The following is a 24,216-nucleotide window of genomic DNA, read 5'->3' as shown; positions in this document are numbered from 1 at the left end:
TGTGGCCGAATGAAAATACCCGAATGAAAAACGGATTTTGTGGCCATTTGGACAACATTTTTCCGGATTTTTTTGCGGGTTCGTATTATAAGGATGCTAGGTGAGGCGGTTACCGAGTTTCATCCGGATCGGAGCAGTTTTTCGGGCCATATAAATTTACCGGATGTTCCGGGTTAGTTCCGACATCCGGTGGACCATCCGATGTCCGGATGACAATTTTTTAACATTTTTAATCAACGTCTTAAATTCGATAAATTTCTACGTAAACTGTTCTATAATTTGATAATCGTTCCGGATGCACTTCCGGGAACCGTTTCCGCCGGAAAATGTCCCCGGAATTCCATGAAAAAAGGCCCGGACGTGACCTCCAAGCGCCACGGCAACATCATCATCTACGCCGTAGCTGCCGCACACGCGAGAACGAAAAACGAACAAGCAGCAGCAACGATGATGGCCGTTCCCATTTTACTCGCTAGGGGCCGTGGTGTAAGTGTGAGTTGTATGGCCAGGGGTGGCGGACGGATTTATTATCACCCGGGCCGGTAGTTTCCATCCCCGGAGGGTGGGGAAAGGTCTCCAAAATAATGGTCATCAAAAAATTTTCTAATAACAATAAATAACTTCATTCAAATCGAAGGAAAAAAACCTCTCTTAAAAAATGCAAAGTGATACTTACCAATTCCTCTAGCGATTGCCGATGCGATTGGCCGGTCCAGTCCAAGCGAGTAGGAAGAATCTGCACGGCCACAATAAACAGATGATCCATTGGCGGCAAAGGACAGGTCCGGGAAGGGTTGTGTTGTGTTGTGGATGTCCCGAACAGTGGCGGAGGCGTCATCAGCCCAGCGCAGCAAGAATGGAAAGACAAGACCAAAACAAAACTAGCATAAGTCAATGAACTTTCAAAACGTTCCCAGACACCGTCTGAGAACCGGCACATCCCCGGCACAGTAGGCTAAACGGGGTATGTACAGCTGTAGTACGGTCTTTGGAGGCTCGCCGTCTGTCAGTGGCGGCGACGGCACCAGCTACGTCATCGACCACGGACTGTCGCTTTTCTAGGCCAAGGTCAAGGCCGTACTCTACTCTCGAGAAAGCAACGTACTACGTACAACTCGAGTTCTTCTATTCCGTCGCATTCGTACAAAGTCACCCAGTTTCAGTCTGCCTGGGCCAACCGAACCCAACCGACGGTAGTTCAGTTAGTATGAACCAAATAGGAAATCATCTCGCCGCCACATCGCCGTTCATGGATTGCTCAATCAAAGTACAGTGGCGGCGTTCACCTCTGACGAAGGCGAAGAATTTCGACAGTCGTCCGATGGCGGCGTGAATACGAGCACGTGCACCGTGTCTGGCTGGTCTGATCGACCCGTTTCATACCGGGGAATTCCTAAACAAACTGTTTGTAAACATACACGAGACAATTCGAACACTTACGTTTAGATTCTCCAACTCGCGAGTCAGCACCTGCAAAAAAATATAAGAAAAAAAAAACATTTGATTAATTTTACCATTACCTTTACACAAATGTCACTTGTCCATCTTACCTGGGCCGTTTCCCGGAGCGGTCCATTGGCCAAGAACTTCGATATCAGGAAGTAGAGTTCTGCAACGAGGGAAAGACTATGATTAGTTTGGGCCGTTGAGTCACTCGTCAAGCAGCACTCGTCGTCGGTGCTGCTGCTGCTGCCATCGTTTCTCATCGTATTTTGCTATCAACTGAAACCAGTCAGTCGACCCGTTTGCCCAATGCTTGAATCAGCTCACACAACAGCTCAGGCCAACCAACCAACGACCGAACAATTCGTCAGCCAAGAGCCAAAGCCAAAGCGAGCTGTGTACGACGGAACGTGTAGCGTTTCGTTGTGTATGAAAACAGGGAAAAACAGCAAGCGAACCCAGAACAGCAAATTTGAGTCGCTCGCTAGCTCGGTTGGTTGGTCGGACCAACCAATACTATCTCAAAACTGTGTTTATCAACTTGTATGTGTGCACTGCCTCACAAACAAGCAAGAAAAACACACGGATGGTACGGGTAGAGACCCAGGCTCTCGAGCAAACATACCATACAAGAGACGAAAATCTTTCGTTCGGTCGGTCGACTCCCTCTGCGGGAACAAACAAAAATATGCTTGATGTTTTAATTTAGAGGGGACCTCTTACTACCTACAGTTTAAATACTTGGACCCAAAAGGGTAATTTCAGTTTTTTTAAAGATATTGTGAAACTATCATGAACAATTTTACTAAAAAATGTTTTATAGAGTAAATAGTTCAAACCGTCACTTAACTCTTATGTGATAAACCTTTTTTTAATTGGAAATATTAAAAGACGGTTAATGTTACACCAAGTCCCTAATTGGTCGAATATCGCCGAAAAAATTTAACTATTTTCTTATTTTTTTTTAAGTTTAGATAAAGCAAAAAAAAGTTAAAACAAAGCAATACAGTTCTATTTTTACGTTCTTAAGATACAGTGGCAATCGATTTGCTTTTCCCGTAGATGAACATTTTTCGTTTCGGTTCCATATAGGACCAATTTGGCACCTTTATGGACCTTGGATGGAACAGAGGTTGTTTTGTTAGTTTTCTGAATTCATCTCTTGGCTCGGAAAAAAGATGTGTAAATCTTTATAACAACAAAACTACATACAACAGAGGTGAGCAACCTTTTGAATCAACGGGCCAATTTAAATTTTAAATCATGTCGGCGGGCCGCACTTCAATTTTTTTTCTGATAATTATCAGAACTTCACATCATTTTTCATAACTACAATTTTTTGACGAAAAAAAAATCTGAAAAAGGAAAAATAGAACGAAGTCACGTGTTCAAAAACAGTAATAAAACACGGCTTTTTAAACACCGATATTGAAAATGTAAATCTTTTAATAGTTCTTTTTGGCGAACATTCAAACAACGTTTTTGTTTAAAACGATGATACTATTCGTCATCACTTCCATTTAAAAATCTTCTGGAGCTTACCACAGTGATAACTAAGAGTGTGATAAATATATTTTTAAAGAAATCACAGCGTCGGACGTTGACTCGCTATTTGAGAGTTTTTGTAATTTTTTTCCACAATTAAAACTTGTCCTCAAAGCCTAGATTTTTTTCTACAAACGTTAAAAAACCAGTTTTTTTAATTTAAGTTCTATATTGAATCATTGCATTCAGATGTTGAGGAAGGTTGTCGAAATCTCAGTAAAATGTTGAATTTCACATATTTTTGAGCCACTTTCTTCAAAATTACACTTTTGATTTTTGGATTTTTATCCACATTTTTTTTTATTATTTTTAATCTTATTTAGATATAATGGCGATAGGATTTCTTAGGCTGTATTATTTTGACTCTGGTGATTTGGATTGCAAATTATAAGTGAAATAACTTAATTTATCGATGTTTGTGATAAATTTTGTATCAAAATTCTTAAAAAAAAGCATCACAGATAATCGTCAAAGATATTTTGTGTGGAATCACAGAATTTCAGATATCTATTGTTTTAATTAAGAACTAATAAGGCCGGAACAAATTTTAAATCCTTCTTTTGTCACTCGGAGTTGGAACACCGCGCGGGGGGGGGGGGGGGGGGGGGACAATAAAAAATAATGCCAGAAACATAAAACCTATAAATCAAGTATTTTTTTATTGGCAAATTCAATAAAATCAAGAATACAAAATGAGAATCAATTTCCATCTTCCGAAATTTGGTTTTTGGTCTTGTAATCTTTCGGATATTTGAATTTTTATTTCAAATTTACTTGAATACTCAAAACTTTATTTATTTCCCCCCTTAGGGATTTTGGAAATTTCGAAGGGGGGAGTGACAAAAGAAGAAATTGATATTTGTTCCAGCTTAATTCATGTGGATAACTTTGATGCCGGCTGATTCATGTTGATAAATAATCTAAAATCGTTCACCCAGGCTTTATTATTTAACTTTCGTAATTTTCGTCAATATTCAAAAATAAAAAATATATCACAACTTTTTGGTTTAATTTTTTTTTGCCAGTACAGACCCCGTTCGATTTTGGCAACATTCGATTATTTAACGGTTTTTAGAAGCGACATTACCTTTTAGTTTTCTCTATACAGGACCAATATAATTGAAACAAACACCATAAATACGTTTTTATGTTCTGAAATGGTGATAAAATACAACAAGAAAAACAAAAGTTTTTTTAAAAAAATTATAAAGTACTCCAAAATAACAAAAAGATTAAAAATAAAAAAAAAAACAAATACAAGCAAAAGACTAAAAATGACAAGAAACAACTAAAAAATGATGAAAAATAACAAAAACAGCAAATATGACAAAAACAACAAAGATTATTAACAAAACAAGAGTAGTGCAAAATGCATCAAAACATGAGAAAAAATGAAAAAAAAATGACTAAAAATTGTCGGAAATCGACTAAAAATAACATTAACGATAATAAAAACAGTTATTTTGTAAAAATGTAAGAAAAAAATTTAAGAAAAAAATTTAAGAAAAAAATTTAAGAAAAAAAACCGTTCGTTTTTGGCAACATTCGATTTTGGCAACACAAAATGTTCGGGCATGTTGCCAAAATCGAACGGGGTCTGTATGTAGCTTGTGTTGTCGAATTGGATAGAATAATTTTTGACAAATAATTGTTGAGTTTTTTTATCATCCATTTTTTTTTTGCTTGAAATCAAAATAATGACTTCACTAAACGGGTTTCGAAATTCTTTTGATCACGTGTAGGTTCCGATTTTTGGCTGTTCTTCCGACTCATTTTAATGGATTTTGCTCTCAAAGTGGTAGGAGTTTAAGTATAAGGAAAAAAGTATGCTGAATTAAAAAACAATCCAATATTACGTTAAGTCATAAATTATATTGAATTAAAGCCTTGAACAGAACGTAATAAACGCTTGAATTACCAGTAAAAGTTAACAATCTGAAATTTTCCTAACTATCCAATAAGTTAAGGCATAGACATTTGAGAAAAAGCTTCGCGGGCCGCACAAAAGGGTCTCGCGGGCCACATGCGGCCCGCGGGCCGCGGGTTGCTCACCCCTGACATACAACCTATCATTGCATAAAATTGAGAACTTTAGTTCTTTCAGATCGAAAATTAGAGAAAATCAGGAATTCAAAAAGTGATATCATTCCCATTTCCCACAATTAGTTTTTTGCTGTTGAAAATGTTAAAGAAACAAAAAAGTTGCATTCGGTATGAAAGTAGGTACAATTGCTGACATTCAAAACTCAAAACTATCTGCACGTCGACTGGATTTGAACATTGGCCTGCTGAACATCTTTGTCACTCTTTTCCTTGAAATATGTAGTATAACTTATTCAATTCATAATTTTTTTCTCCTACGGTAGATTTTCTTGGCCTTAAAGAAACTTTTTTATTGCACATCCGTGTACACACAAAACACCAAGCTTATCCAGGCTCCTTTACTAATACAAATAATCTACACTAAACTTAGGACACTTAGAATTCTACTTCGGAATACATTCCACAGAACTTCTAAATCAAAACGCTCGGAGAAACGGTTAAAAGTCTTAATGGTGCCAATTAATTAGTACTGTGTTCGCCCCGTAATTGTTCTGCCGAAGAGGAACAATTAGCCAAAGATTCCGATTCGAGGTCGTAGGCTTAGTTGAAGTGCTCCTAACAGTACGGGACAGTCGGTTCTTAATGAAAGCACATCAACAACGACAAACTGCGGGCTTGCAGATGTTGGCATGGATCAGGCTTTCGTTGCTGGGAAGTCGCAACAGGTCTTGCCCCTTCAGGTGTCGCAGCGCTCAGAGCTGCTATGATAATAAGGGCATCAAAAAGCACAGGTATATTCAAGGATAGATAAAATAAAGCTACTGTAGAGATTCTTCAGACCGTACATGTCCTCAAAGTCTCTCGTAACGCGAAAAAGAATACGCAGATTTCTGGAAGCTTTGTCGACAATGTAGTGGGTGTGAGTCTTGACATCCGGTCGTTTTTCAGGAATCACATCAAGATTTTTCACGTGTCAAAATCAAGAAATTGAGAGGAATAAGAATACTATTGGTCCTAGATAACTTTTCTGAGGTACACCGAAAGAAGCTGAAACCTGGCTCGATTTACGTAAATGTACGTCCAGTTTAATTAGTAGCTGCAGATCCAGCCAAGTAGAGATCCACAACATCCTCACGTTCAACCGTTCCGATGTTAAAACCATGGTTCACCTTGTCGAACGCAGCAGACAGATTGCTAAAGATGGCTCAGTTTATGACCCAGTTTTTCTAACTGTCACTGTCTCCAAACGTAGTGGAGGTCAGAAAGTATGTTATTGTTGAGCGTTTTAGCATAAATCCATGCTGCCTGTTTAAAAAGTTTCACTTGTAGGTAAATGCGATCCAAGGCCACCAATTCGAAAAGTTTCAGTATTGTACACAAAGCTGAGATTTCATGGTAGTTATTGACATTTCTCCTATCCCCCTTTATACGAATTGTAAACAAAAAAAGGGATTTAAGGGGGGGGGGGGGGGGGGGGGGGGGTAGGGTCTAACGGGTATAAAAAAACACCATTTTCACGATTTTTTTCTAGAGCTATCGTTCAAACAAATGTATTAAAATTTTTTGCATTATACAAAGCATTGTTAAAAGAACATTTAGTAATTTTTTCGTAGAAAAATATTGAAAAATGAGCCGGTGACGGAGCACTTTCGAGGATGCCTTTTAGAAAACACGATTTGCGGTGGACACTGTATCTCAGCACAGAATCATCTGAAGTCAAAAAATCAGAGCAAAATATTTTTAATAGATGTTTTTCTGGACCCCAACGTTTTTATTTAACTTAAAAAAAAATTATGAAATTTTTGTGGCTGTTTGAAGTAAAAACTACGATTTTTCACGAAAAAATCCGCCATTTTTCACCTGTAAAATCTCCCCAAAGTAAAAAAATCAAAAAAGAAAAACGTTGGGGTCTGGTATTTTATATGTAGAAAATATGCTCCAAATTTGAAAAGAATCGGATAAGTAGTTTCCATATGACGATGTCCACGGACTTTAAAAATGTGCTTTCGAGAAAAACGCGTTTGAAGTTTCTGCTTTTGCTTTCTTGCAGTATTAGATAGGAGGAGATAAAGGCCTATAACTTCTACAGTTTTGCTTCAATTGACTTGAAAATTTGACACAACATTCTTGAAATGTTTTACAATAAGAAAATATAAAAATAAAAAAATCGATTTTTTGAAAGTGTTAGACCCTACCCCCCCCCCCCCCCCCCCCCCCCTTAAGAAAGTACAGGGTAAAGAAGGAATTCTTGTGCTTAGTGGTCTAGAGATGGGTGCATTCTCGACTGTAATACTGTTTACACTCGGATATGCGTTGAACTTTGTTGGGGCCCAGCACACGTGGGAGTACAAGGCAATGAACATGCAGATGACTGCAAACTGCACCAGAAATGGGCTCTGAACCGACGACGAGATGATCGACTGCAGAAGGCCCAGAAAGAGGAGGAGAGAATGTCTTGATTTTTCTCGATTACGAAGTCAATGGGGTCGTGGAACGAATTCAGGAAATACACGTCCTTGAATTCCTTCGATGGTTTATTTGAAACGTAGTTAGTGTGTGTCTTTAATTCAAGTCTTTGATCGAGAATAACGCCCAGATCCTTGATGTGGTTCACGCGTGTGATAGGCTCATCTCCAAGAAAGTACTCCCCAGTCAAAGGTTGCCGCTTACGAGAAAAGCTGCGAATCAAAGGCATGCAGTTGGTGTCGCACCAGCGAGCGAAGAGCTTGAACTGTTTTTTTTTTTGCAGGAAGTTAATGTCGTGCGGGCTTTTTATGGTTCGGGCTATTTAAGGTCATCAGAATGACCAATCGAGTCCGCTTGTCCAAAAATAACGAGGTAACGATCGACGGGACCTTAGGCTAACAACCTACTGCTCCCGATTCATTAAATTGTTACGGAATCCGAAATAAACGACCGACCTGGAATTTTGGCGACGACTTTTAGCATAAAAACACGGACACGAATTGGAACTTGGAACGTTTTAACCCTAGCCCAACTAGGCAAGCTGACTCAACTTGCTAGAGAAGCTAGCCGCCTCAAGCTTGAAATTCTGGGACTGAGCGAAGTCCGTTGGCCTAACACTGGAGAACACAAGACACAGTCCGGGCAAGTACTGCTTTACTCTGCCATACGAGGAGAACATGCTACTCGGGAACGAGGAGTTGGTTTCCTGTTGAGCCCGCAGGCCTACGCCGTCCTCATTAGATGGGAACCGATAAACGAAATAATAATCCTAGCCAGATTTAGAACACGGGTTAGAAACCTTACAATGGTCCAGTGTTATGCAGGAGAAAGAGTAGTTTTACAGTCAACTGAACAGCGTGGTAGAGAAAATTCCGAAGGGTGACATTCAAATCCATTTGGACGACTTCAACGCAAAGATTGGCTCCGACAATCAGGACCTTGAGCGCATCATGGGGCGCCATGGCCTAGGACAGATTAGCGAAAACGGAGAGCTATTTGTAGAATTTTGTGGCAACAACATGGTGATCAGTGGATCGCTCTTCCCCCAACGACCAGTACATAAGGTCACTTGGGTATCCCGAGATGGCCGAACAGAAAATCAAATCGACCACATCTGCATCAGCCGAAAATGGAGAAGGAGCCTTCTTGATGTCCGGAACAAACGAAGCGCAGACATTGCATTTGACCATCACCTCGTCCTTGGCGAAATACGACTGAAAGTTGCGCGTGTCCAACGGCGCGAGGAGAAAGTCGGGTGTCGATATGACGTCCGCCGGTTGGAGAATCCAGAGGTGAAAAGGGCATACGTTGAACAGCTAGAATCCCGAGCCTCGGAATTGCAGACAGACGGAACAGTCGAAGAACAGTGGTGTGGAATAAAGAATGCCTTTATCACGACGAGTGTTGGGGATCGGAATGGACTAAGTACTAGTGTTTTCGTAGCAGTATAGCAGCTCAAACTGAAATTGTATATTTTTAATTACAAATGAGTTCACAATTGGTTTCATTTTACTAATCGTACTTACAATTTGCTAGTACTTATTTTATGCCTCTGTTTTTGAAATTCACGCCTCACCAGACCGCCCGATGGTTTTAAGAAGTTATTGATCGTTGTTGTTCTAGTTTTGAAATTAAAGCAGTCAATATTCGTCTCCTACTTTGATTTGAATTTATACTCACGTAAGATATAGGTAATTTGCTTGAGAGCCCCTGATAATACGAGCTCTTCAAAACACTTTCGATTGCGAGCTACAAACAGGGACCGAAAACAGCACGAACACAGTAAGTGCAACACAATTTGATGACACGGCACATCCGAAACGAAACTGTGCTGTGTCTGTGTTGATCTTCTTTTGTTGCGTGTCGGCCGCAACACAGCACAGTACTGCATGCGACACAAAATCCGACACAGTTGACGACACAGTGTGTTCGTGTGCCGGTCCCGAAAAGATGAGATTTTAATTGTTGCAAATCTGCCAGCAGGCGAACTGGATAGATTTTTTTCGTTTGCTTTCAAGCTTCTTTCTCGACACAATGTGAGTGAAGAACTTCGCCATGTAAAATAGGGAGAAATGCTGCCCAATCAAGCGCGACGGGTTAAAAAAGCCTTGCTCGTAACACACACTGTGTTGCGTGCTAAGCACAACTGTGTTCTTCTCGACACGACACAACTGGGAACTGTGTCGTGTTGATTGGATGCAGCACAACACAATTGAAGTGCTGTGCCAAACCGAAGTGTCGCACACGAAAATTTATGTGTCAGCACTCCAGGATTTGTGTTGCACGATATGTACTGTGCTGTGTTTGTGTTTTTTGTCGGTCCCTGGCTACAAATAGAATGAATATCCTAACCTCACTGATCTATTTTTACAGAATTGCTACTCACGATTGTACTGCATAGGCTTCAAACCACTTAGTAGGCGGCGCGACGAATTGATTTGCCCTTCTACTGCTGATTTGTGACCTGAATGAGGTTCATATTACTTATTTTAATATGTTAATTTATGTTTGTTTACAAATGTTACCTAGTATGATATGTTATAAATGTTTGTTACCACATAGGTCGATTTCACACGCAGTATCCTTCAATCTACTTCTGTTTACTTTTAATATCTTTATCCACAACGTTTTTCGGAAATTTTATAGAAATCAGAGATTTAACATGAGCTTTTCCAATTACTTTTGGATAAGACCGCGATGATAATAACGTTATCACTTCCGCCCAAAATATTTTCCCAGTAACTGCGACTATATGCCCTGTTGCTCTTTTTACTCTGCCGTCCACCGGCTGAGTAAACTGTGGTAACAACGAGCCATGGTACTCTCGGTCAAGTTTGTGGAAAAAGAAGTGAATGGATGTCGGATGAAACTTGGAGGATGGTCGATGATCGGACAAAGGCGAAAGTCGGAATTGAGCAGGCATGTACCGGGTCAGCCAAAGCAGCCATCCGCTTACGATATGCGGAGCTGGAAAAGGCAGTTAAACGAGCTTGAAGACGAGACAAGAGAGCCTGGACAAACTCCCTAACCGAAGAGCCGCCGCCAGATATTCGATTACTTTATGACATTTCTCGCCGCCTCAGTGCTGCAAAAATGCCGGACTAATGCAAGAATGCCGCTAAAAGACCGAGTAGGTCATTTATTGACCGGTCGAACAGATCAGCTCAAACGATGGACTGAGCACTTCGAACAACTCTTTCGAGTCACGAATAACGATGGCCAACAGAACCCGCAGCTGGAAGCGACAACAGTAAGTCGCATTAATGGCGTCAACTCGGAAGCGCCCTCGCTGGCTGAAATAGAAGCGGCAATCAGAAACATGAAATCCAACAAAGTACCTGGGATCAATTGCATCCCTGCTGAAATGCTGAAAGCCGACCCTGCCCTGTCACCACAAATGTTGCACCGTCTTTTCGCTGATATTTTGGATACTGCAACATTCCCGGCCGACTGGAAGAGTGCGGTAACTGGCGAGGCATAACGTTGATCTGTACAACCCTCAAAGTACTCTGGAAAGTGATCATGAACAGGATCCAGAAGAAAATCGAAGCTACACTCCGACGGCAACAAACTGGATTCCGATCCGGATGATCATGTGTGGAACACATCACAACGCTACGAATCGTACTGGAACAAATCAACGAATTCCAGGACTCTCTTCTGCTGGTGTTCGTTGACTTCGAAAAAGCATTCGACCGACTTAACCATGAAAACATCTGAGCGGCTCTAAGGCGAAGAGGAGTACCAGAGAAGCCAGTCCATCTCATCGAAGCACAATACGAGGAATTTTCGTGCAAGGTCTTGCACGACGGTGTCTTGTCCGAACCAATCCCGGTAACTGCTGGAGTGAGACAAGGATGTATCTTATCACCGCTACTTTTTCTCATCGTAATGGATGAGAATCTGACTGGATCGATCGACTGTGCACCGGACCAAGGATTGCCGTGGAATCCTTCAATAATGGAGCAACTGAACGACCTTGACCTGGCTGACGATATTGTTTTGCTCGCCCAAACACAACCGGGTATGCAGAGCAAACTCGATGACCTCACCGACAGTTCCAAGGCAGCAGGTCTCAATGTCAATGTCGGAAAGACCAAGTCGATGGAGATCAACACAGGAAATCCTCCAGTTTCATGGTAGCTGGGCAACAAGTTGAGAAAGTGGAGTGCTTCCAGTATCTTGGTAGCCAGATAACGCCTGATGATGGTACCAAAAAAGACATCGAAACCCGGATTAGAAAGGCCCGATTTGCGTTTGCGAGTCTTCGAAACATCTGGCGGTCACGCTAGATCTCTCTACGAACGAAAATCCGAATCTTCAACTCAAACGTCAAATCCGTATTGCTGTACGGGCGCGAAACTTGGTGCACATATGCGGTAACAACGCGAAAACTGCAAGTTTTTGTAAACTGCTGCCTGCGGAATATCATCCGCGCTTGGTGGCCTGGCAACTGGATCTCGAATGAGGAACTACATCGCCGGTGTCACCAAAAGGCGTTAGAAATCGAGGTTCTGGAACGTAAGTGGAGATGGATTGGGCACACGCTGCGAAAAGATGAAAACGAGATTTGCAGAGAGGCGCTAGATCGGAATCCAGGAGGACATCGAAGAAGAGTCAGACCCAGAAACTCCTGGCGACGAAGCCTAGCCGCTGAAATCCGATCTGTCGACGAGAATCTTGACTGGGACCAGGTGAAGACGCTGGCTCCGGATCATCAACAGTGGAGGTCTTTTACTACGGCCCTATGCACCGGAGGGTCGGCGCGGGAACATTAAGTAAGTTAGTAAGTCACGATCGACGGCGTCGAGCTAGACTTTGTCTATCTCAACTCACTAGTGACTGCACACAAACATAACAGCGATAACAGCCGTTAGATACTATGGACTCCACAAGCAACTGCGGTCGAGAAAACTTACCCCTCACACGAAGTGTAACCTGTACATGCCGCTCATTAGACCGATTGTTCTCTACGGGCACAAGACATGGATATTGCTCGAGGAGGACCTGCGCACACTCGGAGTATTCGAGCGACGTGTATTAAGAACTATCTTTGGTGCCGTGCTGTGAAGGTGAAGGATGAACCACGAGCTCGCGCTACTCTACGGCGGACCCAGTATCCAGAAGGTGGCGAAGGCTGGCCGGATACGCTGGGCAGGACATTTTGCGAGAATGCCGGACGACTACTCTCCAAAATAGGTATTCGCTACGAATCTGAGAGAAACGAGGTGGATAGACCACGTAAAGCGTGATCTAGCGAATGTGGAATGTCCGAGAAATCGGAGAACGGTTGTCTTGGACCGAGTGAATTTTACGAATTCTGTGCATTGAGTTATGTCGTGAAATGGAAAACTATGCAGATAAAAAATAAATAATATAAATTAGGTCATCAGCATTGCTCAATTTCGGGCCGCCGAGAAGTGAAAGTACATCGTTGAAATAGATTAAGAAAATAACCGATCTAAGATGGCTTCCTTGAGGCACACTAGAAGAGACAGGACCTGGAGACAGGACAGGAAGTCTGGAGAGTGTCTCCCGTGCGAACTGTCAATTTACGTCCAGTTAAGTAACTGCGGCACCAGCCAAGCAGGGACCCACCGAAACCTAGGCGAACTTTCTTGCGAAAAGAAAGTGAAAGTCAACAGGTCGCTTCTCGTGGACGTTTGGACATGAATTCTTCTTGGTCATTGAAAAAGTTATGCTTACAGTACGAGAATATGGGATCCAGGACCACCAATTCAAACAGTTTGGCTATCGCACATAGAGCTGAGTTTCCACGGTAGTAGGATAAAGGGTCTTTTGCGATATTAACGGTATTTAGAGTGAATCATCGGCAAAAACGTCAACACGGAAGTTTTAAGGGACAACCAATCGATCGCTTATTTTGAATTATGAATTCTAACTTGAAGAAAAAAAAGTCATTAGCTGTTCGCTGGATTATCGTGCAAAAAAAGGGATTTGTAGTGATTTCCTTTGTCCCAATTCCATTTTTTGATTTTCCTCTATGGCCGATATTCTAAAAAAACGTATTCTTCTGTACGGTGCCTACTACTGGAACAGTCTGCCGATTTCAGCGAAAGAGTCAAGTAACCTGCGTAGCTTTTAGGAAGCACTGAATAGATCTAGGTTTTATTTCACCTCTATTCGAACATCAACTAGTGAAATCCTTATTATGTTACATATCCTTAACCTGAACTGTAGTTTATAACTGACAGGCTTACGATCTCCTAACAATAAACATTATTCTCATGAACCATTTTCCGTTTTTGCGACTTGGAAAAACAACGGTTTTGTGTAAGTAGAAACTGAAGAACGAGTTTCGGTCAATAACTAAAAGGTCGTTTATGAGGCTGGGTTATTACTTTCTTTATAAGAATATGTACTCGCCTAATGTCAAATTATTTCTTCTTCAACGCAAGGAATATCGAGATTTTTCTTAGTTAAAACAAGAACATCTCATCTTGTTACATTTTTAAAGTTTATAGCGAAACGAAGTCGAACGGAATCAACTAGTTCCTCATAATTTGTAAGAAGTTCGAATCATATAAATTTTGCCTTTCATGCAATTGTAATTGTTCTTTATTGATTTAACGTCAGCCCATAAATATAAAAATCATAGTTGGGGTCAAGGAAATTCATGTCCTGATACATAATCCAATCTTCGTTCACTCCATTTTACAGGTACATACCCACTTATCCATGTTATCTCTTGAACAATATTTTTGTTTTAAATTGTTTTCAGAGATTTGTCCTACATTTTATGTCTGTGTTTTAGATAAGCTTAGGACAAACCTGGCAATATATTTTGATTTACATATTCCCAAATTAAAAAAATTGATATTTTATGTTTGAGAATCAGCTGCAGAGACAAGTTCATTAGATCTGATGCAAAGTAGATTAAAGAAAACGTCTCTGGATAAATTACAACTACTAAATTTTTAAAAGTGCAATGACAACAAACGGAAAATTAAGGAATTTCTTGTCCTGATGAAAAGGCTTGTGCCAAAAGGTTTTCGTGTGTAAATAAATCAACAATTTCAAAAGGATCGGGAGAATTCTAAAAACGGAATTAGTGTTATTGCTGTATGAAATGTTGGAGCTTATTCATGATTTTAATTCAAGCAAGTGGAACAGTTATTGTTCATAGCCCAGCTCGCCCACCCATTGCTTTTCAGATTGCACAAGTCTCAAAAAATCTGGTTCAACCAACCAGTCCTTCGAACTTTCTCCGAAGGGTGGGCGTACAAAATAGTCAGCTCTTTGCTTGTGAATTTCCCAACATAGCCTAGCCCAACTTACCTGAAACCCGAGGATTCCAGTCCGCAGCACTAGTGTGCTGCATTTCGCTGCTACTAGTATCCATTTCCGGCAACTTATTCCTTGAAATTACTCATTTTTGCACTGCACAAACCAAAAATAAATCCGCCATTAGCTTCTTCCCTAGCACACGAACATCATATTCTATGCTCTTGTGTTTTACTTCGAGGAAGGAACCAAATAAAAATCTTCACGCACGTACACAAATGTTCCAACTTTTTTTACTGTTTCATACGCGAAGCGACGCGTCGAGCTTTTCCCTTCTTTTCTTCCTACGCACTCACACAATCACCCGACGACGGGAGCTCATCGAAGTAACCAATCAAAACACTGGCAACTTTTGTTCTCTCTCCGTCCACTGCGACGAATGACGGAGTATCATGTTCCCCTTCGATGGGATCACTTTTCGAGTTTTAAAACCTCAAAAAAATCAACTTTAAGGTTGAAATTCATCCGAATTTCTATCCACTATGGTTCAGCAGCTATTCCCGTCCACTTTTCGATAGGAAATTGTTCACTTCCGACTCTTTTAACGCCACAAATTGATAATTTTCACGGAGCACAAGTCGCGAACTTCCGCACCTACTGGTGGTTTCCTTTCTTTTGAAATTTGTGAGGCCGTGTGAGTGACAGACAAGCTGCACGATTCGAGCAGTTTTGATTGTGTATGTGAGTTACCCGAGACGATTGAACATTTCGAATGGCCATGCAAAAAAAAATCTTAAAATATTTCCAACTACTTTTCATCTATGGGGGAGGAAGACTGAATAAAAAAAGAAAAAAAAATCAAACGTCAAATTTCTCTCATTAATCTACCGACCAGTGCGAAGGTTCAAAATGTTACTTTCTTATTTAGTAATTTTTAATAAAACTTTTTTCATGCTGAAAAGCACTTGTTTTGCATAAAACAATTATTTAATTAGGTTTTGTTTTGCTCTGGCAAATTCCTGCATGATCAGGCGTATTATGTTGCTCAAATTTCGTCAAAGTTTGGAAGCTGATACATAAAAATGGCTTGATTAATGGTTGTTCTAAAAATATAGCTAAATCTAAATTTAGCACCTAAACAACTGAGTTACATGACTCACTATATACACGAAACTGATCATCTAAAGTTAAAATTTGAACGATTACAAATCTTTTCAACAATTGCTGGCTTTTTGCCGAACAGTAAAAAAACGATGCAGAAAACGATGCAGCAAATTTCAGTCTTCCTCCCCCAGCTTTTCATCAACATTTTCACGCAGAGAAAAATGCATGCGGCATTTGAAACAAAACAAAATTGATTTGTGTTCAAAACATTCATTTTTTCCTGTATTAAATTATCCATTCTTATAACAAAATATTTTTGGACTTTGATTTTAACCTTCCAAAGCCGTTCGCTAAATATCCGTTTCGGGGAAATATGAGTTGTAATTTGATTTCGTTCTCCTGGCTGTAAATGGTAACTGATTTTGATGATATTATATTCATTGTGTAGGTAATTTATTCTAATTACTCAACATTTCAAAATAAAGTCGATATGTATTACCAGGTTTTCAGAAACTGGTTCAGAAAGTTAAAAGTCCGAAAAATCAATTTTATTTTTAAAATACTCATAACTTCTGACAGCTTTTCACTATTTAATTATTTCATTGATGTTTGAAATTGTCAAGAATCCATCTATCCGAAAATGTATAGATATGTTGGGGTCCAATGAAAGTTTTTACTGCTATGACAGATCTTCCGGTAGAAAAAAGTCTTACTTTAAAAAAACGACATCCAGTTTTGGCTTTGCTTAGCTGTATTTCATTTCTCAATGAACCGATTTTAAAAACTCAAATTTTAGTTTTTTGGCGTTAATTTGATAATTATTTTCATAGAACATACTTGGTCTGTCAAAACTACCAGTTCATCAGTATATTGGAATGATGATAAAGATGTTTGAAATGTGCGCTTCGGGTCATATTGACCCGAACGGCTTTGGAGGGTTAAACAAATTCTTTGATTCTAAATAAATGGTTCAATTGCTTATTTTAAACTTTTTTTCAATGATTTCTTTAAATAAAACACTTCATCCGTTGATTCAGAATATTTCAATTCGACTTGCAATAAGAATAGAACACAACACAACACATTAAGATGATACGATTTGACCAACTGCATTTTTTAAAACACTTTATGTTAGAATATTTCACCTAGAGACGAAATATTTGAAGTTTATTAACCAGAATCGATGGATTTTAATCCAAGAGATTCTTTTCAGTCAACAATATTCGCTTTTTCGTTGACTTCATACGAAAACGACATAAATTGTTTACTATTCTTATAAAGGTTTATTATTGGCCTTTCTTTATCCCAGAAGAAGAAAGGAAATTAATAAGAAAAATTCATTTTTGTGATCACAGATTTTATTTTTCGAAGATTTAACATTAAACTGCAACTTCGATCAATGTTTGTTTGATCGGGTCAGCTTTACTTACAGCGGTACGCAATCAACAACAAGTCTGTTCAATGAAGTCTTGTCGAAACAGGTAGAAATGGATTGACAGTTGATAACCTGTCTTTTTCCAATTATTGACTTTGATAAACTTCTTCCAGGTCAAGGTTCTTAGATACACTAGGTTCTCCGATTTTCACAGTAAGTAGGCGAGGAGTGAGCGGGGCTCTCAATGAGTTTGTTTATTTTTTGCTCAGCTTTTCTGTGGTTTGTTGGTAAACAAACTTCATGAGTTCCGCATAGTTGCATAGCCTACATAGCCAAAATGGCTGAATCAAGGTCATTACATTACTAGGTTCTCTGACTTCTACAGTAAGTAGGCGTAGAGTGCGCGGTGAAGTGGGGTGATGCTCGAAAAGAGAAGGCAAGCTAAGGTCTCAACTTTTCTATGGATTAAAAGTAAACAAACGCAACGAAGCAATCAACATGGCTGATGCTGAAATTTGAGAGATCGTATCACCTTCTATATACCCCCCTTGGGCTGAATCGGGAATTCGTTATTCGGGAACACCTCCTGAATATATACCCACCTTGATCCAGGTCGTAACGAATCCCCCTGCCGAGCTTGATCGGCTTCGACTGGTTCCAATCGATCCAAACTTTCTTTATTGAACAACGACCCCATAAGTTTCGAACAACTATAGCAGTTAACTGAAACCATTTTCTACCTAGATTGAACGAAGCTAACGCTGTCATCATTACATGGCGCATTCTCTCGAACTTTCTCTCTCTCTCCATCAAGGTGCAGCCAGCAATCATCATCATGTGAGGTGGTGGGAGGTTGAAAACAAGCACAAATTGTACTTCCAAATCGACACGATCCAGCTCAGCTCCGTAAATATTGCAGATTTTCGCCTGTTTTTGTTAGCCATTCGTTGTCAAGTTCGTTTGGAAGAACCCCTCTAGGATATTCGACAAATCTGCTGATATTAAAAGGTAAGGATGTTTTGATGTTGGTTTCTCCACAAAACGATGTGAAAGTTAAGCAACTTGTTACAGAAACAATGACGTCACAGAACCCAACAACGTCAGGTTGGGTACGGGAAAGTAACCTCTCGTGGTACCACCGATGGGTTGTAAAGGTGCTGAAAGCTGGCCCGGTACCAAACCATGTCGCCTTCATCATGGATGGAAATCGGCGATTCGCCCAGAAGGAAAAAATTGCCAAAGCCGAGGGACACTCGAAGGGATTTGATAAACTGTCGGAAACGCTGCAATGGTGCCAAGATATAGGCATCCGCGAGGTCACGGTCTATGCTTTCAGTATAGAGAATTTCAAGAGGACCAAAGAAGAGGTTGATACACTGATGTCGCTGGCCAGGGAAAAATTTAAAAAATTACTCGAAGAACGAGACAAACTCCATGAGCGGGGAATCTGTATAAGAATTATTGGAAACACAAACATGCTTCCGTTGGATATCCAACACTTATTGGCAGAAGCTGTGCTGCTAACGAAAAACAACACCAATGCATTCCTCAACGTAGCATTTGCCTACACCTCCCGAGATGAAATGGCCCATTCGATTCGAACGGTCGCCGAAGGTGTGGCTGAAGGAAAATTGCATCACGATGATATCGACGAGCACCTGCTATCCAGATGCATGTACACCAAACATTGCTCCGAACCGGATCTGTTGGTGCGTACGTCGGGTGAAGTGCGACTCAGTGATTTCCTGTTGTGGCAATCCGGCTCGGCCGTTATCTACTTTACCGAAACCCTTTGGCCAGAGTTTAATGTTTGGCACCTATTTGGGGCAGTTTTTTACTACCAAAGGTGTCACTGGCGGATGACCTCGATCCAGGACTCGCTCACGGGTGACGGGAAAGAAACGGATGCGGAATCAACGATGATCAGTGGCGATAGCTTGCATCAACCGGAACAGATGAAGGAAAAGGCAGAAAGGGTGAAGAGCTTTTTGGATGAAGTTGAGAGAAAAGATCACGAGAAATTAGTTAAGCTTACCAGTGCAATTAGCTTGGATTAATAAACAAAAAGGTGTAATCGTTGAAAACATGTATGTTTGGTTGTTTGGCTTAAAATGATTTCTATAGAGAATTAATTGTGATTGTGACTCATAAAATGTGGAGCGACTTCGGTAGCTCCAGTAGTTATTTTACATTTTTCTAAAACAATCAATATCATTAAGGTAACTGAATTCATCTCACATGATTTAATATCTTTTGTTAAATGTAGTCGTTATATTCTTTGTTATTGTAAACTCTGATTCATAAATAAATTGTGTAGCACTTCATAATTCTACGATTAATAAAATGCTTAAGAATATATTTTTGGATTTTTATTATTCTTTTAGATCATCTTATACTGTAGATCTCTGCTTATGAAAAATAGAATTTGAAACTTCTTCTTATGATGAACACCCTTATGATTATAAATACTGTAGTGATTTGTTTTTGTTTTAGTAAAAAGATTTAATAAAATTTTAAAGACCTCTTTTCATTAGTAAAATTAATTGCAGTTTATATCCTTCTGGCTACTGGAAGGAAGTCATATAGAGAATCGAGACTTTTCATATAAAAAAAAACTTTTAAAGCTGAATACAATACTATACGATGTACAAAGTGAAAAATGTGTCGGACTCTAGGCGGGCTTTTTGCCAAAGGGATTTTCAGTAAAAAGACCAAACTTTTTTCCGTAAACCCGTCCTTTTCATGCCATTCCGAAAAGAAGTTGCATTGCGTCCAGGAAGCTGAAGATTTCATGCGCGGCATAAAATAGAGGGCTTTTTAGAAAATGGTCTTTCGTAAGTTAGTAATATAAATGACAGTGGAAATCGAATAAAATTCATATTTTTTGGATTTCAACGACCAACTTGATGCTAAACGGCAGATTCTCTCATTTATTGTTTCTAAATAAAAAATATAATATCAACTTTCATAATTTCATATTCAAATCTGAGGTCTAGCCTGGCGAATATCTGGTCAAATTAATATACCTAACAATAAAATTACATGGGTTACATGGGTCTGATTCCTTCACTTTAATTTCATTTGGATATTACTTATTTTTCTTTCGTCATTCTTATTTCCTTATTTCCATCACTGACCTCATATAGGTATATAACAATTGATATTTGGAACGTACCATTTCGATTAATTTCTTCCCAGTGACAGCGACCAGAGGACTCTGCAGACCGGAAACGTGAAGAATCTTTCTTTCTCAACCTCAGATTTGCACTACGGAATTATCAACAACTGACGGTAAAATTCAGCTTGTTGTTAAGTTTATACAAGTAGACAGAAAACTTCACACTTTCACTGAAAATTTTTTAACGTAATTTGTCATATTAACAGCTTTTATACGCATCCAGGAAATAAAATTTGGATTTTAAAAGCGCGCCGCACGCACAGCCTTGAGCGAAACTTAACTGGCTGCGTCTGAATATATGTAGGTAGTCGAAATCAATACTGATGTTATGAAATCGCTTGGTACATCTTTGTACCTGAAAATGATCACATTTTCATATGTGATGAAAGAAATTAGAGAAACATGAACTATCAAAGAACGAAAGAACATAAGCCGTAAATATCATGAAAATTTCGAAAAAGATACAACGGCTCACCGACAGGACTTGAACCTGCAATCTCCGCTTCGGTACAACGGCGCGTTAGCCAATTCCACCACGGTGAACGTGATGGAACCGGCGAACACGAGCAATCGAGCTCTGCCGATCAACTGCTGGACCTTCTATCGAAACACCATGTATATCCCGCATGTGATCTTTCCCTCTATTGATCTCTCTTGTTTCTCTAACCCCACCAGGGATGCCAACTGTTTTTCAGAAATATCTGGAAGATTTTGAAAAAAATGTCTGGAAAAGTCTGGATGGCAAACTTTATAGTTGACGACCATTTTTTTTTTGGTCACCAGATCGCAATACTGTAGTCTACAAATCAATACCCATTACATGAAAATAATCAATGTCTGGTCTACGAAAACTTAAGCAACCGAATGCTTAGACCTATTTAGCTGTCAAAATAACTTCTGTATTCTGATTCACAGTAAATTGAGTGTTGAGCTATTGGATTTCAATAGTATTTTTAATTAAAACGTTGAGCTTATAGAAACTTCTGGACAAATCTGGATAATTTATGAAAAGTCTGGACCAGACAACATGAGGTCTGTATTTCTGGATGACACATAAAAATCTGGAAGATTCCAGAAAAATCTGGAAGGTTGGCAACGCTGAACCCCACCCATCGACTCGGGATTTTAGCCGAACGAGCACATGGTCGATTGCTTCGGGTTTGCCGCAACTTACGGTCAGATGAAGAAGCAATCAGTGCCGCTCAAGGTTCCGAGCAGACCAGTTACACAGGGAGGTGTTGCTCTGTTGAAATCAATACTGATGTTATGAAATCGCTTGGTACATCTTTGTACCTGAAAATGATCACATTTTCATATGTGATGAAAGAAATTAGAGAAACATGAACTATCAAAGAACGAAAGAACATAAGCCGTAAATATCATGAAAATTTCGAAAAAGATACAACGGCTCACCGACAGGACTTGAACCTGCAATCTCCGCTTCGGTACAACGGCTCGGAACCTTGAGCGGCACTGATTGCTTCTTCATCTGACCGTAAGTTGCGGCAAACCCGAAGCAATCGACCATGTGCTCGTTCGGCTAAAATCCCGAGTCGATGGGTGGGGTTAGAGAAACAAGAGAGATCAATAGAGAGAAAGATCACATGCGGGATATACATGGTGTTTCGATAGAAGGTCCAGCAGTTGATCGTAGAGGTGGGCAAAACGGCTCATTTCAATGAGCGGCTCAGAGCCGTTCGCTCAATTCAATGAGCCGGTTCATTTGAACGGCTCAAAAATGAACCGTGTCACGCAGCTAACACTGGAGCCGTTCACATACCACGTGGTCAACCTAAGGGAAGGGGGAGGGGGGTGGTTTGCAAATTTCCATGTAGAGGGGGATAGGAGTATGAGTCATGTCCACGTGGACATACTCACTCCATAAATATTTTTGAACATTGAATAAATATTACGAAATTGCAATTAATATTTTAAAATATCTAGCATTTTAATGAAAATTATAAATAACTTTTTTTTAAAAGTGCTAAATTCAAAGCAACATTACATATTAAACTTCTACTACGAATATAAACTCGGGATTAATGTTTAATGTTATAAAAAAACATGTTCAATTACAAAGAAACATGTCCGCTGGAGTCCTCAATTTTCGTTCATTTATCTCTAGCACACTTTAGCAGCTTTCTCACATTATCCAAATTAAAGTTCAAATTACATTATAGGCTCACATTTTTAGAGTATCTGAATTTTGTTAATTTTGTATACGAATACGTATACGGATTACGAGATATGGCTGAAAAATCAAACAATCCAGCGCATCCCTCTTTTGTGTGTTGATCTGCTTTTGCTTCAAATTAGCAGCTTTTGGTTCATCGCCCATCAAATCACAGGTAACATAGACTGAGGATCGAAGAACAGCAGAAAGCTGTTCGAGCGTTCTCTCGAACCAAAGGAACCGTGCTGGGTGGTGGTTCAAAAAAGAGTCGAAAAACGGCTCGAAAAAGAACGACTCAAAAAAGAACCGCTCAAAAAAGAACCGCGACTCGCTCAACTCTGGTTCACAATCTGAACGGCAAGAGCGGAGTATGGAGAGCCGTTCAATTTGATCAAATGAACGGCTCGGCTCGGATGCTCTGTTCAGTTTTTTTTTTCGAGCCGTCCTGTAGCTCTTTTTTAACCACCCACCACCCACCTCGGTTCTTTTGGTTCGGGAGAGCGAACGAACGTATTTCTGCTGTTCTCCGCTCTTCAGTTTGTGTTGCTTGTTTGGTGATGGGAGAGCAACCAAGAGCTGTTTATTTGAACCGGCTCTTTTGGAAAGAACGAACGAACCGTGACTCGTTTGATTCGAAGAACGGACGGCTCTCCACTTTCCGCTCTTGCATATTGAAGCGGTTGAATATTTCAACCGGTGTTGAGCGGCGGGTCACGGTTCATTTTTGAACCGCGGCTCTTTTTTTAAGAGCCACGGGTCGTTCGTTCTTTTTGAAGAACCGGTTCAAATGAGCGGCTCTTGAGCGCTCGCGCATCACTAGTTGATCGGCAGAGCTCGATTGCTCGTGTTCGCCGGTTCCATCACGTTCACCGTGGTGGAATTGGCTAACGCGCCGTTGTACCGAAGCGGAGATTGCAGGTTCAAGTCCTGTCGGTGAGCCGTTGTATCTTTTTCGAAATTTTCATGATATTTACGGCTTATGTTCTTTCGTTCTTTGATAGTTCATGTTTCTCTAATTTCTTTCATCACATATGAAAATATGTAGTCGATTTTTCATGTTAAGGCTGCGTTCGTTATAAACATCGTGTGGTCAGGGTTGAACTCGCATATTTGCATAATATTAGAAAAACGATTGGAAAGTTTATTTTCTTTGCTTGATACCAATTTAACGATTAACAGAAAATGTCTAGCAAGTTTTTGCTTATTTCAAAATATAAAAAAGGGGTATATTTTCGGATTATTAAAGTACACACTTTTTGATGGAATACTTTTCTTCCACTTGTATATTTTGTCATAATATAATAGCATTACATTAACCTAATTACATATCATTTACTTATAGACACATTCAATTCTATGCACATTTATCAATATATTGTTCAGCTCAATAAACAGATCTCGTCTGTCGAATTTTGCCACTTTCAACTAATTTCCATTCCAAACTCTGAATGGTACCGAATATTGGTTTCATGCTTTTTTTTTCTTATAAATTTGTACATAGTGGGATACAAACACGTGGTGACCCTACTCCGCGTGCCACCGTTTCGTCGGAAAATGGGAACACAGATTCGAAGCGGGGGATCTATTCGAAGCATTTAAACAAAAAAACTGTATTTTGAGATGATTGGTCTTGATGACTAATAT

The 24,216-nt window shown here is 39.9% G+C and overlaps 2 protein-coding genes across 3 annotated transcripts in view; one reads left to right on the top strand and one right to left on the bottom strand.

Moving 5' to 3' along the window:
- LOC129751518 (bromodomain and WD repeat-containing protein 3-like) overlaps positions 1 to 15,405 on the bottom strand; it is a 38,109-nt gene extending 22,704 nt beyond the window's left edge. Inside the window, exons 1-4 of the mRNA XM_055747064.1 lie at positions 14,797 to 15,405; positions 1,551 to 1,609; positions 1,441 to 1,470; positions 677 to 736 (exon numbers count right to left, since the gene is read on the bottom strand). Coding sequence (XP_055603039.1) covers positions 677 to 736; positions 1,441 to 1,470; positions 1,551 to 1,609; positions 14,797 to 14,860 — 213 coding nt within the window. The 5' untranslated portion in view covers positions 14,861 to 15,405. The remainder of the gene's footprint in view (positions 1 to 676; positions 737 to 1,440; positions 1,471 to 1,550; positions 1,610 to 14,796) is intronic.
- A 2,643-nt stretch (positions 15,406 to 18,048) lies between these two features.
- Positions 18,049 to 19,523, top strand: LOC129755549 (dehydrodolichyl diphosphate synthase complex subunit DHDDS). Of its 2 annotated transcripts, none has more exons than XM_055752100.1 (2): positions 18,049 to 18,229; positions 18,280 to 19,523. In XM_055752100.1, exon 2 carries the CDS (start codon positions 18,298 to 18,300, stop codon positions 19,276 to 19,278), a length of 981 nt encoding a protein of 326 aa, XP_055608075.1. In that variant the 5' UTR covers positions 18,049 to 18,229; positions 18,280 to 18,297; the 3' UTR covers positions 19,279 to 19,523. The 2 variants fall into 2 exon arrangements, with proteins under 2 accessions (XP_055608075.1, XP_055608074.1); XM_055752099.1 differs by having other exon boundaries at positions 18,293 to 19,520.
- The last annotated feature ends 4,693 nt before the right edge of the window (positions 19,524 to 24,216 follow it).

The sequence above is a fragment of the Uranotaenia lowii genome, chromosome 3 (genome assembly GCF_029784155.1).
Source record: "Uranotaenia lowii strain MFRU-FL chromosome 3, ASM2978415v1, whole genome shotgun sequence".
NCBI classification, from domain to species: Eukaryota; Metazoa; Arthropoda; class Insecta; order Diptera; family Culicidae; genus Uranotaenia; species Uranotaenia lowii.
The sequence above is the reverse complement of the archived record's forward strand: the minus strand, read 5'-3'. Positions and strand labels throughout refer to the sequence as shown.

Excerpts from the sequence above, each read along its gene's own strand:
- LOC129755549 (XM_055752100.1), top strand. The coding sequence starts at position 18,298 with ATGACGTCACAGAACCCAACAACGTCAGGTTGGGTACGGGAAAGTAAC.